This window comes from Pongo abelii, chromosome 5, assembly GCF_028885655.2.
Source record: "Pongo abelii isolate AG06213 chromosome 5, NHGRI_mPonAbe1-v2.0_pri, whole genome shotgun sequence".
In the NCBI taxonomy this organism is placed as follows: Eukaryota; Metazoa; Chordata; class Mammalia; order Primates; family Hominidae; genus Pongo; species Pongo abelii.
Window position 1 is genome coordinate 15174889 of NC_071990.2, and position 15757 is coordinate 15190645.

Consider the following 15757-nt stretch of genomic DNA (forward strand, 5'->3'; position numbering starts at 1 on the left):
GAAATAGGAAGGGCAATGAGAAATCCAGGAATGAGTAGGCTAAGCAGCGAGGCGGGATTGGATATGGGCCTGAATTTGGGGCCTTGAAGAACGTATAACACTACATTGGATTTAGATAACGCAAGAGGAAAACTAGTAGAGTTCCAGAATGGAATGGAAGATGATGGTAGGAGACTAAATGTTGGGCAATAGTCTAAATAGTTGGGCATTATAGTTTTGGTGAAATATTCAACAGTAAGCATTTACTGGACATCTTTCAAATTTGATGAAGTTTTTGGAGCTTTGGAGGGTATGAGAAGTAGACATCATCTCTGACTTTAGGGAATTTCCTTTTTACTTGGAGAGAAGAACTAGAAACATTAAAAGTGGAGAATGTAAACAAATAGGATGCAATGCAAAGGGGTGAAATATGCACTTTCTTTAAGTATGTATGTGAACCCCTACACCTACTTCAAAACTCCTTAACACCTAGTCATCTCAGCAATGTGTTCTTTTTAGCTTCTTTTCTACATTGCTGATATAGTACTTTTTGGAGGTATCACAATCCATTGTAAACTCTGCCTTTTTTTTTTTTTTTTTTTTTTTACTGAGCTGTGAGCTTCCTGTGTCCTCAGGGATGAGGACAGTGCTGGCATAGAGTCTAATAGAATCAATGTACCTAGACATGTTCTCATCCCTGCCCCTCCAATTGAAGAGGTCAAGGCTTTGAGATGTGAAAATCATCAGAATAAAAGCTGCATTTGACTTACAGAAAATGAAAAAGAGGAGGAAAGAGCAAGAAAAGCCTTGGATGGTCTTGCCAAGATGGTAGGGGAAGGACGTTCACTAGGAGTTAGGTTACTTTCACAACAGGAAAATCTTTCAACCACTAAGAAGGCCAATCTTTTTTCTCTTTCAGGGAAAACAACACTAATATTATTCAAATCTTTTGGAAATGAGCAAATTCCTTCCTTTCCCCTGCCCTGAGGCCTCAACTTTACACAATAGTTTTTCACACCAGGTAACCTGGAGCTGGTAGCCTGGCAGGGGAGTTCACAAGCCCAGGACTGAGAAGTCCAGGCTCCAGGGCTAGTTAGGGGAACCGAAAAGAAACTCACCTTTGTTCATTAATATTTGCCTAGGGAATGAGGTATCTGCGTTAAACTTACAGAAAGCTGGTTAAAATCTTAACAACCTGGAGACGTGGAGATTCCCAGTACGCCAGTCCTAATGATCAGAAAGTTTTTAGGAAACACCTTGGGTGGCCCTACTGTAGTCTGCCCCATTGGATCCTTCCCAGGAAACGGCACCAGCGAACAAGTTTTGCAGTATTCAGGGCACAAAAGGTCATTTATTTTTCCAATTGTGAAGTGAACATTAGGTAAAATTATTTCATTTCAGATTTTTTGAAAAGGTAAAAATAATAAAATACCCTTTCGAAAAGGCTTTTTATTTCGTTTACTGAAAGCTTCCAATAACGTGCCTAGTTTTAAACTAGGTTACTGTTATTTATCACATAATCATCCCCACAGGTTTGATCACTAATTTGCAGATGCGGAAACTGACAAGCTCAGAGAGGCTCTCGGTTGTCTTTCGGGAAGTGGCCAAGGTGCGATTTGAATCCAGATCTCTTACCTCCAGTTTCTCAGACCTTTCTAGACACCAAGGTTACTCTTCAAATACTGCTGCAAGTAAAACAGCTGTGTGAGTATCTAGACTTTTGAAGTAAGCAGACTCTAGGGAATGGGTAGAATAAAATATATGGGTATGTGTTCGAGGGAGCGCTTCTGCCACGTTTTATTCCGAGGCTAGTCTGAGAGATCATGGAAAACATTGCTTCTCCAAAACCACAGCGAAAAACAAGGAAATTAACAAGGCAGAATGGCGATGCGAGACTTGACAAAGTTGTTAATAAGGCGAAGGCCCAAAGCGCTACGCCAGGGCCTGCTACTTCATTTGTTTCAGCGATTAAACCAGCACGACAGGGGGCTGGAGGCAGGTAAAAAGCAGGCTCTTGCGTGGCCCGGACAGTTGATATTCCTGGCACTCGGTGTTCGAGATGTTTCCTTACAATTGCGTGTCTGTGCGGCTCGGTCTCCATATTCCACTCATTTTTGCCTCAACATTTTGTGGTATTTTATCACAAAATACGCCCGGCAAAGCAAAGATCCCGTTCAGTCTCTTTAAACACGGCTATGTTTTCTCAGGAGGCAGCCGCCGGGGCTTCACTCCTGGGCCACCAGCGACGTCCTTCAAGCGGGTCGGGCGGAGGCGCGTTCGCGACCGAGGGGCAGCGTGCCGAGCCCGGGCGTGGGGGGCGTGGCCCTTCCACTCGGCGACCCCCGGCCACCGCCCACCCCGCGCGTGGGGGCGTGCGCGGCTGCGGGGCGCGGAGAGGGGTGACCTCGGACTACCCTAGGCGCCCGCAGCACGCTCTGTACACAGACGCGAGGCGCTGTCCTGAGGTGACACCGGCTGCACGGCACAAGCAGCAGGCGCCGCCGATCAACTAGTTCGCACCGAGGATTCCTCTTGGTGCGTGGCCCAGTTTTCCTTAGGACGGGCTCCAACCCCTCCCTGACACCGCCCCCCTCACCGCCACGCTCCGAGGCCTTCCCCGGGGAAGCCTCGCGTCCCTCCCCCGCGGCTCCGGGCCGCACGCGCGCGATTCCTCGATTCCACAGGCGGTTCGCGCCGCGGGTGGGGGCGGGGCGCGCGGGGAGGGGGCCGGCGGCCGCCAGGGGAGGGGGGCCGGGGCCCGGGGGGTGGAGGAGGGCCGGCGTGGGGAGTTCCTCGCTCGCGGACCACACGCTCCGCGGGCCAATCCCGAGCCAGCCTCTAGCAGTGTCGCACGCGGGACACGTCCAAGCGTTTGTTGGCACGGCCGGTGAGGGGGAGGGGGCGAGGAGGAGGGAGGGGAGTTGAGTGACAGGCTTTGCGAGGCAGGCTGGGAATTGTAGTTCCCAGCTTCCGTGGCCATAGCCATTTTGTAGTCGGGGGACTACAACTTCCAGAAGATCAAGGGGACCATTCTAAGGTGCCCCGGGAATAGGCGGCTCTCCCCGGGGCCGGGCGTCCTGGGGCACTCCTACCCAGCAGCCCGGCTGCAGGTAGACGCGAAGGCAGTGGCGGGGGCTGGCGTGGGGCGGCCGTGTGGTGAGCGGCAGGCAGGGGAAAGGGGGTGAGGTGGAGCGACGGAGCGTGCCATGCATTGAGCTAGGGAGCCTCTCTCAATTCCACGCCTGGGCTCGGCGTGGGAGCGACGCCCGAGAGCTTGCCTGGGAGGGGTTCGTCGAGGTCGCTCGGGTGTCTGGTTGGCTACGCTGCGGGGGTGCCCTGGACTGGGCCAGGGGCGGTCGGCACCGGGCTAAGCGGGCGCCTGGCGGCTGAGCGGTGGGAGTTTTCGGCTGGCGCTCGGCGGGGAATTATCCGAGGAGCCCTAACTTGTATAAAAGCAGAGTCCATTTAAAGTTGGGCTGGATAGCCTCTCTCTCATTGGTTAGGGGGCTTGGAAAAAAGAGACTCGGCGAGCTCTCGCTGTGGTGCTGCCGCCGCCGCCGCCGCCGCCGCTGGAGTTGACTCTTCTGCTCGCACTGCTGCTGCAGCACAAACGTGACTTCCAACATTTTTTATTTATCTTTCCCTTTTCTTTTCCAAGATGTAACTACGGATCAGACACTAAGGACCTTCACGTTTCGCTGATGTAGTTTTTGGAGGAAAAAGGGGGGGGAGTGAAGGGCGTCGGTTTTTTTTTGTGTGTGTGTGTATGTGTTTCGGGGGAAATTTTCCATTATTAGTGTTTTACTAAAGTGATTTTTTTTTTGTTTGCTTCGTTCGTCTTTGGCTCTTTTTTTTTCCTTCCCAATTTCGGATTTATTTCAAGGCGAATCTGGCTTTGGGGGAAGAGGAAGAAAAGTCGGATTACAAGATCAACCACCACCAACAACAATAAAAACCACCAGGATATTTTTTTGCAAATTTCTGACGGCTTTAAATTCATGAAGCAATTGTCCCCTTTTGCAATCAGCATTTGGATCTCAGAATGAGCAAGGAAAGACCCAAGAGGAATATCATTCAGAAGAAATACGTAAGTGCTCCTAACAACACATCCTTTGACTTGCAGTTTTAAGCAATGGCTGTGAATGTCAAGTTTATAGATAATTCTGCAGCTGAAGGGTTTTAAACACAGCGTCCGATAAGGCTGTTTCTTTCTTTTCTGAAAGAGGGCTTTTCAAGCAAAGTGGTGTCTGCCTAGTTTGGTTGAAAAAACAGACTGGTGTGGAGATGCCTCAAGTGAATAAATTGACCTCGAATGACACAACCATAATCTAGTTTTAGATGAAAGGCAAGGGATTTTGGTGGAGCTTGTGGTGGGGGGGTGGCTGCGGTAATGTAACTAAACTGCATTCTCAAGCGGATTTGGCCCCGTATTGCACTTTGCATGCAAATGAGCCTGTGTTATTATTATTAATGTTATTTGGAAAAATCGTGTAACGCATGTGTGTTGGAAGCCCTTTAAGTTGCGATCGAGGGTCCGATTATGGCGATGTTCTCTTTGCACTGGCACATCAAATTTAATGTCTGTGGTCGTTTTGGCTTATCTGGTTTGCAACATAAACCAGTTGGGAATCATGTTACAGCGAATGCATTTGTTGGGATTGACTTTAATAATGAGGCTGGTTTTGTTTAAAAAATTCATGGTTTCCAGTTGTAGGGGAAAAGGACACACACTATGGCTAATGTTTTTAAGTGTGTACGTGAATGCATATGTAATTATATGTAACTACAAATTATATGTAACTACAAATAATTTCTCCCTGTTAACTGGGCTTCTGAAATTGGGTGATTATTCATAGATTTAAATGGTTTGGAATAGTTAAATTTGTTTTGTGCATAGTACAGATACGTTTTGATTGGCATGGGGAGTGTTTTTGTTTTGTGTGTCGTGGCTTTTTTTTTTTTTTAAGTTTGAGGGGAGGGAGGAAAGGGGGACCGAGGGATTAACCAAATATGCACTCGAGTGATCTGTGATTAGCTGCATGCTTTAAATTAAATAACTCATTTTTTTTTCAAAAAAGGCCAAATGAACATACCTTAGGAATAATGCAACGTAAGAGGAAAGTTTCATTTAAGTTGGGTAGACAAATTGGTGTTAATATTTTCTCTTTTTGATCATTGTGGTGTGTGTAATGAGAGATGACCTTCGGGGCACTGGTTTTGTAAAAAATATATTTAATAGAAAAGCTGAATGCCTCTTCGAGAGAGCTGATCCTTATCTAGACACGTCAACTTCAACTATGAAAGAAATGCAAGGTTAAATAATCAAGCCCAACTTAGAAAGCTGTTCCATAAAGAATTTAAGAATTAAAATACATCCGCATTGCAGAGGGCTGGGTAGAATGCAAAGGACTAGTTTAAACTCGGGCTGTAGAAACTGCACGGAGGCAACCTTGCCTTGGAGCGTGGACGCCTTCCCGGGGCACGTCCGTTTCGGATGCAGCCACAAAGCAAATGGGGTAGAACTTGGGCGAGAACCGCACCCCGCCTCCCATTCCGGACCTCATTGAGGTGGAGAGCAGCGTGGGGTGGGTTTTCTTTCTTATTGCGGGCGTTCAGCGGATCGTGTCTCCGAGTCCGGGCGTCCGGCTGCAAGCCCGTGGCTGGCGGCGGCCGCGGGAGGCACGGCACGAGTTAATGCTCCGGGAGCAGAGCCGGTGTTCCCGACGTGCTCGAGCCGGCTGCGAAAGGGACGGCACGCGGGGGTCGCGGCAGGCTGGGCCGGGCTGGGCTGGGCGGGCGGGCGCGCGCGCGCGGCCTATAGGGGGCATACTCCGGGCTCTAGGCGGGTGCGCGAGGCGGGCACCGGGCTACCCGGGCCGGCTCGCAGGCGGGCAGGAGGGCGGGTGGAGCGCGGGGGCGGCGCGGCCTGCGGGGCGCGGGGAGGGGAGCGCGCGCGAGGCGGGGGCGGGAGCGGGGGCGGGGGCGTGGGCGTGCCGGGGAGGGGGGGCGCGGCGCACAGCTGCAGCGGGCGCCCCCCACCGCGCACACGGCCGAGCATGGCGGCGGTGGCCCGGCCGGCTTCCAGCGGCCCTGCCTGCGGGCTCCGACGCAGTCTCGAGAGCAACAGGTTAAGCCGGCGAGACGTCAGCGCGCCCCCTCTCCGCCCCCCGGTTCTTCCCCCGCCGCGCGCCGGCGCCCCAGCCCTTCTTCCCTCCCTCCGCCCCCCGCGGCGCTTGGTTCCCCGACGCTCCCGGCCGCGCTCTGTTGTCATTGTGACGTCACAAAGGGACGGGCTCGGGTGGAACCTTCCCCTCCTCCTCCGTGACGTCAAAAGTCGGGCGGGAGGTTCCAGGCGCGCCGGGGCGGCGGGGGGAGGAGGGAGCTGGGCGGGGGCGGGGGCTGCCGCAGAGCCGGGCTGCGGCGTGGGAGGAGGAAGAGGAGGAAGATGCGCTCGGCCTCTGCCTTCCGCTCCGGAGTGTCGCGCTTCCCACCAGGTGAGGGCCGGGGAGCCGTAGGTCCCCAAAGGAGTGCCACTGGACCCTGTTCTGATGCCACTTGGGAAGCGGGGAGCGGGGAGGAGGCGCCTCCTTTCTGCAGGAATGTTTTCACTTCCTCTGTTCCAGGTCTCCTGATGGGTTGCATTACTAGCGTGGTACATGTGTCCCCTCTCCAGTGCTTATGTAAAGAAATGAAAGTATTCAGGGAAAGCTGTGCTTTGTTGGAGGACCGCGTTGTGGATTTGGCCACCTCGTCACTTGAAGTCGTGTTAGGGGTGCTTCAGCAGGATGTGGCCGGATGCCTTTCATGATGATGCTGCACAGCAGCAACTGTTGCTTTTTCTGGAAGCTTTGTGGTACTATGGTGGGGGGGCTTTCCTTTGCTGTGCCGGCTCTGTGCCTACTGAGTGTTATTTTGGGGGGCTGGACCAAAGGAAGACTTGTCATTGATAAATGTACTGAGAAGAGCACAGGACTCCTTTAAGTCTCAAGGTGCTCTGGGCTTAGTTCTTCAGAGCAGGGAAACCAGAGGCTGGCGTTCTGTTTCCTCTTTTGTAAAATGGAAAAATACTTGCCATTGCCACTTAACTAAGTCACTGAAAAGATCATGTGCATAGAAGATGTAAAACAGTATGCCTCTTTATAAGTAAGGTGGCATTATTACTTGAGCTGGTGGAAGGCAGCACGTTTCCCGCAATTGGTCTCAAAAGCCCGGGATGCCTGCTGAGTTGCCATTTAGTTTATTACCTTAGCAAAGCAGAGTTGGGGGTGGGATTGTCGATAGTAGGCTTTGGGAGAAATGATTGTTATGTTTCATAATAAATGATGTCCTTGAGAAACTCATAAATTGCAATGTAATCTTAATTGTGTTGGGCACGACTCCCACTGCAATACCTTAAATAACTGAAAACATTTGCCTTGGAAAGCCCCAATCCACTTGGACAATAAAAACAGTTGCATGTTTTGCTCTACAGATATTTTCTGCCATTTCCATCATTCCACTGCCTGGTTATTCCTAGGGAGAATAACAGATAGGATACTGGGGCTTCACCACTATTTGATCTTTGCTTTATAGCAGATATCAGTTTGAAATAGAAAATCTCTGCCATATGAAGATAGTAATTCATGTAGTTAGCATGAAAACAAATTGCCAGTTTGATTTTCTAGGACAGCTCAAGCAGAATTTGTACCACTAGGCTGTAAGTTTTAAGTATCTAATTTTCTGATTTGAAAGTGTATGATTTAAAAATTGGAAAAAGTTTTTGTTATAAGCTTCAAAAGAATTTACTATAATTACAACTACGTAAAATTACAAAGAAAAAAGTAGAAAGAACACAAAATATATAGTGGTTGGATTTATGAGGTTTTTTGTTTTAAAACTTATTCATCACAAATTGTTCAGTCACGTTATTTTACAGTTGGTGGGGTGGTGGGGAAATTTGCACGTTATTTTTATTGCTGTATTTTTTCTTTCCTGGGGTGTTTACATGGTTTTTCAGTTACTTGTTTCTAGTAGTGGAAAATCTTGCTCTGTGTTACTTAGGTGCAGGGCAGTGGCGGTTTAGCTCCTGTCACTGTACAGGGACAGTACGGAAGGAAGACACAATCAAGTCCAAAGTGTCACTAAAATTTGAAAGAAAAATTATGTCGACAAGTAATCCAACTTGGTTTATTATCTAGGTTGTTATTTTACTGTAGGCTAATATCTAACTCGTGTGTCCCTGTAGGCACTGGCCCAAATAGACAACTAGAATTATTTGGTACTCGGTATGCCTGTTTCCTCATAGTGGGTTAAACCAGCCGCTGTTGCTGGGCTGAAGGCTATTGACGCACTTCCAAGTGCCTTGGAAATAACTCCAGTGTTAATATATACCATACTCCAAAGGTTATTTAAACTTTTCTCCTTCAGAACAAGAAAATCTTTTGGAGTATATAATTGGTGTCTGTTACTTTCAAAGTGGAACTTTTTTTTTTTTTTTTTTTCAGAGAAGACACGGGAATGTCATATTAAAAGTGTAGTTCGTTAAAAAACTTGGTGAAGGCCAACCTAGAGAGCATTTGTGTTTTTGTTTCCTTTTTTTTGAGACAGGGTCTTGCTCAGCCGCCCAGGCTGGAGTGCCGTGGTTCCTCACTGCAACCACCGTCTCCCGGGTTCAAGCGATTCTCCTGTCTCAGCCTCCCGAGTAGGTGGGATTACAGGCACCCGCTATCATGCCCGGCTAATTTTTGTATTTTAGTAGAGACAAAGTTTCATTTCACCATATTGGCCCAGCTGGTCTTGAACTCCTGACCTCAGGTGATCTGCCCGCCTCGGCCTCCCAAAGTGCTGGGATTACAGGCGTGAGCCACTGCACCCAGCCAGCTGAACATTTTTAAACTAGTGGTTTGCCCTTGCTAGTGATGGTGTGAGGACTCACACTCCTGACATTGTCTGAATTCTGGCTGCATTGCTCTAATCATCCTGATGTTACTGGTCCACGTCTCCCCCAGGATTACAGTAGTAGCAGCTCTCCTAACCACCTTTTACCTACCCATCCTACTTGCCCTGTTGGCTGCAGGATGTCCTGACTGATACCCCAGGACAAAGGTCCTGGGCAGCTCTGGGATGTACCTCTGTCCCCTTTGGCTTTCACTCAGAAGTCTTGCTAAGTGTCAGTTGTTTGTTCCCAAATCTGGTTATTCCAGTTGGGCTTATTATTGTAATTACAGTTAAGTATTATGTCAACCTTGAAATGAGTGTGAAAAAGAGCATGGTGGCTCATGCCTGTAATCCCAGCACTTTGGGAGGCTGAGGTGTGTGGATCATGAGGTCAGGAGTTCAAGCCCAGCCTGACCAACACGGTGAAACCCCGTCTCTACTAAAAATACAAAAATTACCCGGGCATGGTGGCGCAAGCCTGTAATCCCAGCTACTTGGGAGGCTGAGGCAGCAGAATCACTTGAACCCAGGAGGTGGAGGCTGCAGTGAGCCGCTTGAACCTGGGAGGCGGAGGTTGCAGTGAGCCGAGATCGTGCCAATGCGTTCCAGCCTGGGCAACAGAGTGAGACTCCATTAAAAAAAAAAAAAAAATTGTGGGCCAGACATTTATAAGATTTTTGGGAAAATCTGTAAGGACTGTCCACACACATTGCTTTGCAAGTGATTCCCTTTTAAGAACCAAACTTCAGTTATGCCCAGACTTCCCCAACAAGCAAAACAGCATAATGTGGAACAACAGAACATTCAGAGACAAGCTCAGAAAGAGGACCCATGGCCTCATATCAAAAAAACCGTAATTAAAAGTAGATTTGTCTTTGTCAGTTAATATAAAATGTTAGGGAATATCTTTTTTTAAAAAAATTGTTTCTTATCTAACAAACTTGTTTCCATTAACTAACCAACTTCTGGTTCTTGTCATCTCTGATAAGAGTGCTTCCAACTGTGTTTAGCCTTAATCCCCGAATGCTAAACTGGACTCCCTGTCTGCTTCATGCCATGTAACATGTAAAGTGTGGATCAGTTTAAAGTAGTCCTACTGCGGTGATTGTATTACTTTTGGAGTTAAAATAATTGTGCCATTCACTGAGTGGCAGGGAGTAGAAAGATTAGTAATTTTGCACCTAATTCGTGGAGTTCAGAAGCTTGTATCTTGTAATCTGGCAACTTTAATTATATATTGTTTTACTTACGAGATATTGTGGAAGGTCTGTTCCATTTTAAATCCTTAAGCCTTACCTGTTAATAAAAATGAAACCAAATGAATCTGTTTTTTCATGTACTCAATTATCTTTTGTTTTTTTTTCCGTCTTCCAGATAACTGTACTCTTTACATCCTGTGACTCCCTAAGACAAGCCTCAATTGCTTTTCCAGGCCTCCAGTCTTTGTTTTTCTGATTCCTTTTGTGCATAAACCTTTTCCATACTTGCCTCACCCTTGCAGACATCTTTTATTCTAGGAGGTGAGAACTCCATGGTATCTGTCTACATTTTTGTAGAATAAGAGTGAGCGAGATTTTATTCTCATTATCCTTCTAGGTTTTAATCTTTCCTGGGACTTCAGACAATCCTATAACCTGCCAGCTTCAGGTTTTTTTAATAAGGATTTTTTTTTTTTTTTGAGACGGTGGAGTCACTCTCTGTCACCCAGGCTGGAGTGCAGTGGCGTGGTCTTGGCTCACTACAGCCTCCGGCTCGTGGGTTCAAGCGATTCTCCCGTCTCAGCCTCCCGAGTAGCTGGGACTACCAGCGTGTCCCACCATACCTGGCTCATTTTTGTATTTTTAGTAAAGACGGGGTTTCACTATGTTGGCCAGGCTGGTATTGAACTCCTGACCTCATGATCTGCCCACCTCAGCCTCCCAAAGTGTTGGGATTACAGGTGTGAGCCACCATGCCTGGCCAAATAAGGATTTTTAAAATGCATTTCTGATTCAGAATAAAATTATTAAAAGTGGAGCTGACCTGTCATTTTGCTCTTGGTGGAAGACTTATGTTTCCAGGACTTCCTGTTCCTGTCACTTCTTGCAGGTGGCTTTTGTCTTTCTTGCTCTCTTAGGCTGTAGGAAAGAGCCCATGCAGATTGTTCCAGAGGGCAAAGTCTAGATCATTCCTGCGTGAGCAGCGACTGGCAGCTCGACTACCACTCTGGGTTTCTGGGTTTTTTTTTTTACACTTGTACCACAGTTTGTCTTGCCACAGATTTCACTATTGTAAGGGTGCTGCCCACTTCTCCTGGGGCTCTTTTTTCCGTTTGAAGAAATGTCCCAGAAAAGCATGGATTATAGAAAACACCTCCAGATGACGACACAACACCCACTTCTCTTAACGGTATTGTGAAGAGAGGACTCAGTCAATTCTGAAATAACCGCCTACATTGTGAGTTTGTCTGAGAAAAGGGGTTTTTGAGTCCATTTTACAGATGAGAAAAGTAAGGTGAAAAACCAGTCAGATGGTTAGTTTTCTGAATTTGCTCCTCACTTTTGAGTTCAGAGGACATAGAAGTAAAATGAACGATCAGTGGAGCCCCAAAAAGGGGAGAAGAAAAGGTTGTAAAAGGGACTGTTGGCAGCCTTTGGAGAGGCTTTTTGCTTGAGAAAGTTGGAAGGGAAGGCAGTTTTGTCAGAAGTGTCCGTCTCCCCTGCATGTTTGTATTTGTTGTTTTTTGAAGCACCAGTTGGTGGAGCTACCCCCTTATCCCCAGCTGGCTGTCTCCTTGAGTCATCATTGGAAGACTGACATCCCGTGTCCCTTGGGACTGGATGGTTTGTGCTCTTCTAGTTTTACAAATGCCCCCACCACATTCTTGGGTGCATCTGAGGCCCAGCGTGGGCTGCAGTTCTCCAGACTTGCAGGAACTGGTTTGATTTCCCAGGGCTGTTGACTTTTTCTTGTACTTGTATCATTGCCCCTGACTTTGAGGCTTAGGGGACCATGGAGCACTGGGAAAATCATTTGCCCTCAGTCCTCACCAGGGGCTGGGCCATCCATTAAACAAAGGCTGTCCAGATGTGTTAATGAGGCGGTGTGAGTAATGGGAACATTATACATGATTACTTACATAATCATAGGACTGATGCGGGTGTTAGAGAAAGAGGAACCCTACTGGTAGAAGTTCTTGAGAGCTATTCTTGAGAGCTGGTGCTGCCTAAAAGGTCTCAATTGGATTTTAAGTTCTAATTTTGTAAGTCTGTCAAGGTCTACCACCCATGAAGAGGAAGGCCAGTGAACACTGAAATACTATCAACAGCAGTGTTTATTTACCTTGCTCCTAGAAGGTTAACAAAATACATAGCCACAGGGCCAGGCGCGGTGGCTCACGCCCATAATCCCAGCACTTTGGAAGGCCAAGGTGGGCAGATCACTTCAGGTCAGAAGTTCGAGACTAGCCTGGCCAACTTGGTGAAACTCCGTCTCTACTAAAAATGCAAAAAAGTTAGCCAGGCGTGGTGGTGGGCACCTGTAATCCCAGCTACTTGAAAGGCTGAGGCAGGAGAATTACTTGAGGGTGGAGGTTGCAGTGAGGTGAGTGAGATTCTGTCTGGAAAAAAAAAAAATTACATAACCACAGTTTTATGCCCCTCCATACTCCCAGTAAGAGTCTTCCGTCATACACATTGGTAAACTGGGAATTCTTTTTGTTTTTTTTTTTGAGACGGAGTCTCACTCTGTTGCCAGGCTGGAGTACAGTGGCGTTATCTCATTTTCCTGCCTCATCCTCTCGAGTAGCTGGGACTACAGGCACACACCACCATGCCCAGCTAATTTTTGTATTTTTAGTAGAGACGGGGTTTCACCCTGTTGGCCAGGATGGTCTCTATCTCTTGACCTTGTGATCAGCCCGCCTCAGCCTCCCAAAGTGCTGAGATTACAGGCGTGAGCCACTGCACCTGGCCCAATTAGGAATTCTTTTTTTTTTTTTATTGTTTTATTTATTTTTTATTATTTATTTATTTATTTATTAACCAATTAGGAATTCTTAACAGTAACTGCTTATTTCGGGGGAGGTGAGGAGGAGGAGTGAAAAGGATGGGTTGTGTGACTCTTGTCTACCTGGAGACCTGGTTTACTGGGACAGGAGAATGTGGGAGATCTTTTGACACCCAGCTTATTGATCTCTTAAAATCTGGGTGGTTCTGTCTCCATTATTTCCCAGCCACCATTTTGGTGAGAGCTTGGTCTGAAGTGGTAGTGTATTATCTCTTGGTTCTCTCTCGGTTTCGGCCAGCTGTTAGAGTGCTTGGTGCCTGTGGGGGCAGAAACAGGTGCCAGGAGGAAATGAGAAGGGATTAGGGCTGAGCATGTGTTTCTTGCATTTAGTCCTTCTATAGGTTTGCAGAAGGAGGCTGAGTGAATGCTTATTCTGTTAAGCAGCAGACTTGTGTGCTTTGTGTATATGCTTTATTACTGCTACTAAATGGACCTAAGTAATGAAATGCCTCAGATTTGGACAGGCTTGTGAATATGTGGGGTACCTCTGCAGTAATGGACAAGGTTGGGAATGTGAGCCTAGTTCAAGTTTGGCCTTGTGTTAAACTGGCTATGTGACTCCAGGCAGGCTCTACAACCTCGCTGAGCTATTTCCTCATCTGGACAACTTATTTCATGCACTTCACAGGCTTGTTGCTGGGAGAGGCAGGGGAATTTTTGATGTGAAAGCACTTTGTAAACTGCATACTGCTGCACAAATGCTCAAGGTATTATTACCCAGTTGGAAATCACCAACCGGGAGACATCAGGCCTGCCGGCGGCCTTCCTAGCTGACTCAGATATAAATGAATCAAATGAATTCTGCACTTTGATTCTTAATAAAGCAAGCTGATAGCAAGTAACAGATGCACTTTGGGATACAGAACAAGGCTTTACGGATTAGAAGGTGATGTAGTCACCTTCCACCTCTGTTCTTTTTAGCCAACACTTGACTCCTAAATACACCTGGATGGTGAATTGGAAAGAGGGATAGATTGAGAATTAAGATTGGAGTGGCACTGAATCTGTGCACGAAGATGTTTAAAGGAGACATAGTCCTTGAAATTAAGAATCTGATTATGATGTGATCGCGATTCTTTAGTGGCTCTCTGGTCCTCAGGAACGAATCTAAACCAACTTTGTTCCCAGCATGGCATAAAAAGCCCTTCTTGATGTACTCTGGGCATATCCTGCCACCCATCCACTTCACACATCCGGGGCTTCAGCTGAGCCCAGCATTTTATTCCTCTACTTGCTTGGTGAATGGATTGCCTGAGGAGCCCACCGTGTTTGTCTGAAGCCTGCCACCCTGTTTACCCAGTCTGGCAGAGCCAGGCTGTTTCTCCCTGTTGGCTGGTCTCCTCACACTTTATTTTTAGGTGCTGGCGTTATTTGCTTACATGTCTCTCACCCTATTAACCCCATAAGAGTAGGGGCTGAATTTATGTCATTGTAGGTCAATGTTAATGTCTAATACATAGTATACATTCTAGGAATATTTGAGTTCAAGTTTGGTGGAGTATTTCGAGTACTACTTAGTAGTGGGAGGGAATCGGTATGGATCTAGTGCAAAAAGATAGACTTAACTGATCACAATTTTGGACGCTATAATTTTATAGTTGAGAATTCCTGAGGTTTCTAGTACTGTTATTAAGTGACCTGCTTGTGGTCGCATATTTTATCAGACACAGCTGGGGCATGAAATCCAGGCCCTGATACAGTAGAAGGCCCTCTCTGTTACTGCCTTTGGAAATACTTTTCTTTTCAGGGGGATTTTCAGTTATCCATGGTAACTGCAGTAATTGATTCATTTTCATGGAAAAATAAAATCCACGTGTAATCCCCATACCTAATTAAGCCAATAGCATTTTACTGTTGTGCAGATGGCCTTATTTGCTTAATAAGAAGTGATTCAAATCAGACAAGTACTCAAAAGATAGAAATCATTGAAATCACATACTGGACATTCCTCCACTTGTACATACAGTTTTATATATATGGGCCATACTCTTTAAGTGCTGTATTTTTGTTACCTCCTGTTTGCATTTATAACTTGTCATAGTAATCAAAGACAGTGATTTTTAATGGCTTCAAGGCCGTTGGTTGATAGTTACCACCATTTTCTTGACTCATCTCTTCGGGATGGGTTTTTCACAGATTTGGGGCTGTTGTACAAAATGATGCATGCAGCCTGCTTTGCATGTGTCTGTTTGTACTCAACTCTAAATTCTCACTGTGAAATTACTGACTCAGAAGTGCCCGTATTTACGTTTTGATCTTTCCTAGTACATTGCTTTCTTGGAGAGAGGCTATACTAATTTACGGTCCCACAGGTAGTACACGTTAGGCCAGCGGGTTGGTTTGTTTGTTGGCTTTTAAAAACCAATACAGGCATTTGTAACAAGTAGTAAAGATATCGGTTGAGTTTTATTTAAGTTTCTATTTTCTCCCTATGTCCTCTCTCAGGGCATTTAGAACTAAATGAGATAAGATATGTGAAAGCACTTTGTAAAACAAAATTGCTCTAAGAACACAATGTGTTATTAGTCAGAACAGCTCCAGAAGGGAAGGGAAAGGGAGAGCCTTGGGTAATTGTACAATGATGTTCCGTTATATGTATGAAATGCTTTTTGTTGTGAGCACATAGAGATACTTAAGTAATAAAGATGACCCACAATCGCATTGTTTTCATATGTGATCTCAGCCTTGTTGTGAGGTGGGCTTTGTATGTTTACGAAGATCCCTTTGGGCTGTGGCTTGGAAGACTGTTCAGTTAAATACAGCTGGCATTTTTTGGTTGCGTACCATGTTCTGACACTGTGTTGGGAGTTTGAAA

The 15757-nt window shown here is 46.7% G+C and overlaps 1 protein-coding gene across 7 annotated transcripts in view; it reads left to right on the top strand.

Moving 5' to 3' along the window:
• The first annotated feature begins 2983 nt into the window (after positions 1-2983).
• The window catches only part of JARID2 (jumonji and AT-rich interaction domain containing 2), a 280235-nt gene continuing 267461 nt past the window's right edge, over positions 2984-15757 (top strand). Inside the window, exons 1-2 of one of the 7 annotated variants that reach the window (XM_063725366.1) lie at positions 2984-3089; positions 3863-4066. In XM_063725366.1, the coding sequence (XP_063581436.1) occupies positions 4022-4066 (45 nt within the window). In that variant the 5' untranslated portion in view covers positions 2984-3089; positions 3863-4021. Of the gene's footprint in view, positions 4067-6351; positions 6474-15757 lie in introns of those variants that run through there. The other 6 variants (XM_024248373.3, XM_063725365.1, XM_054557234.2 and 3 more) reach the window with 6 other exon arrangements.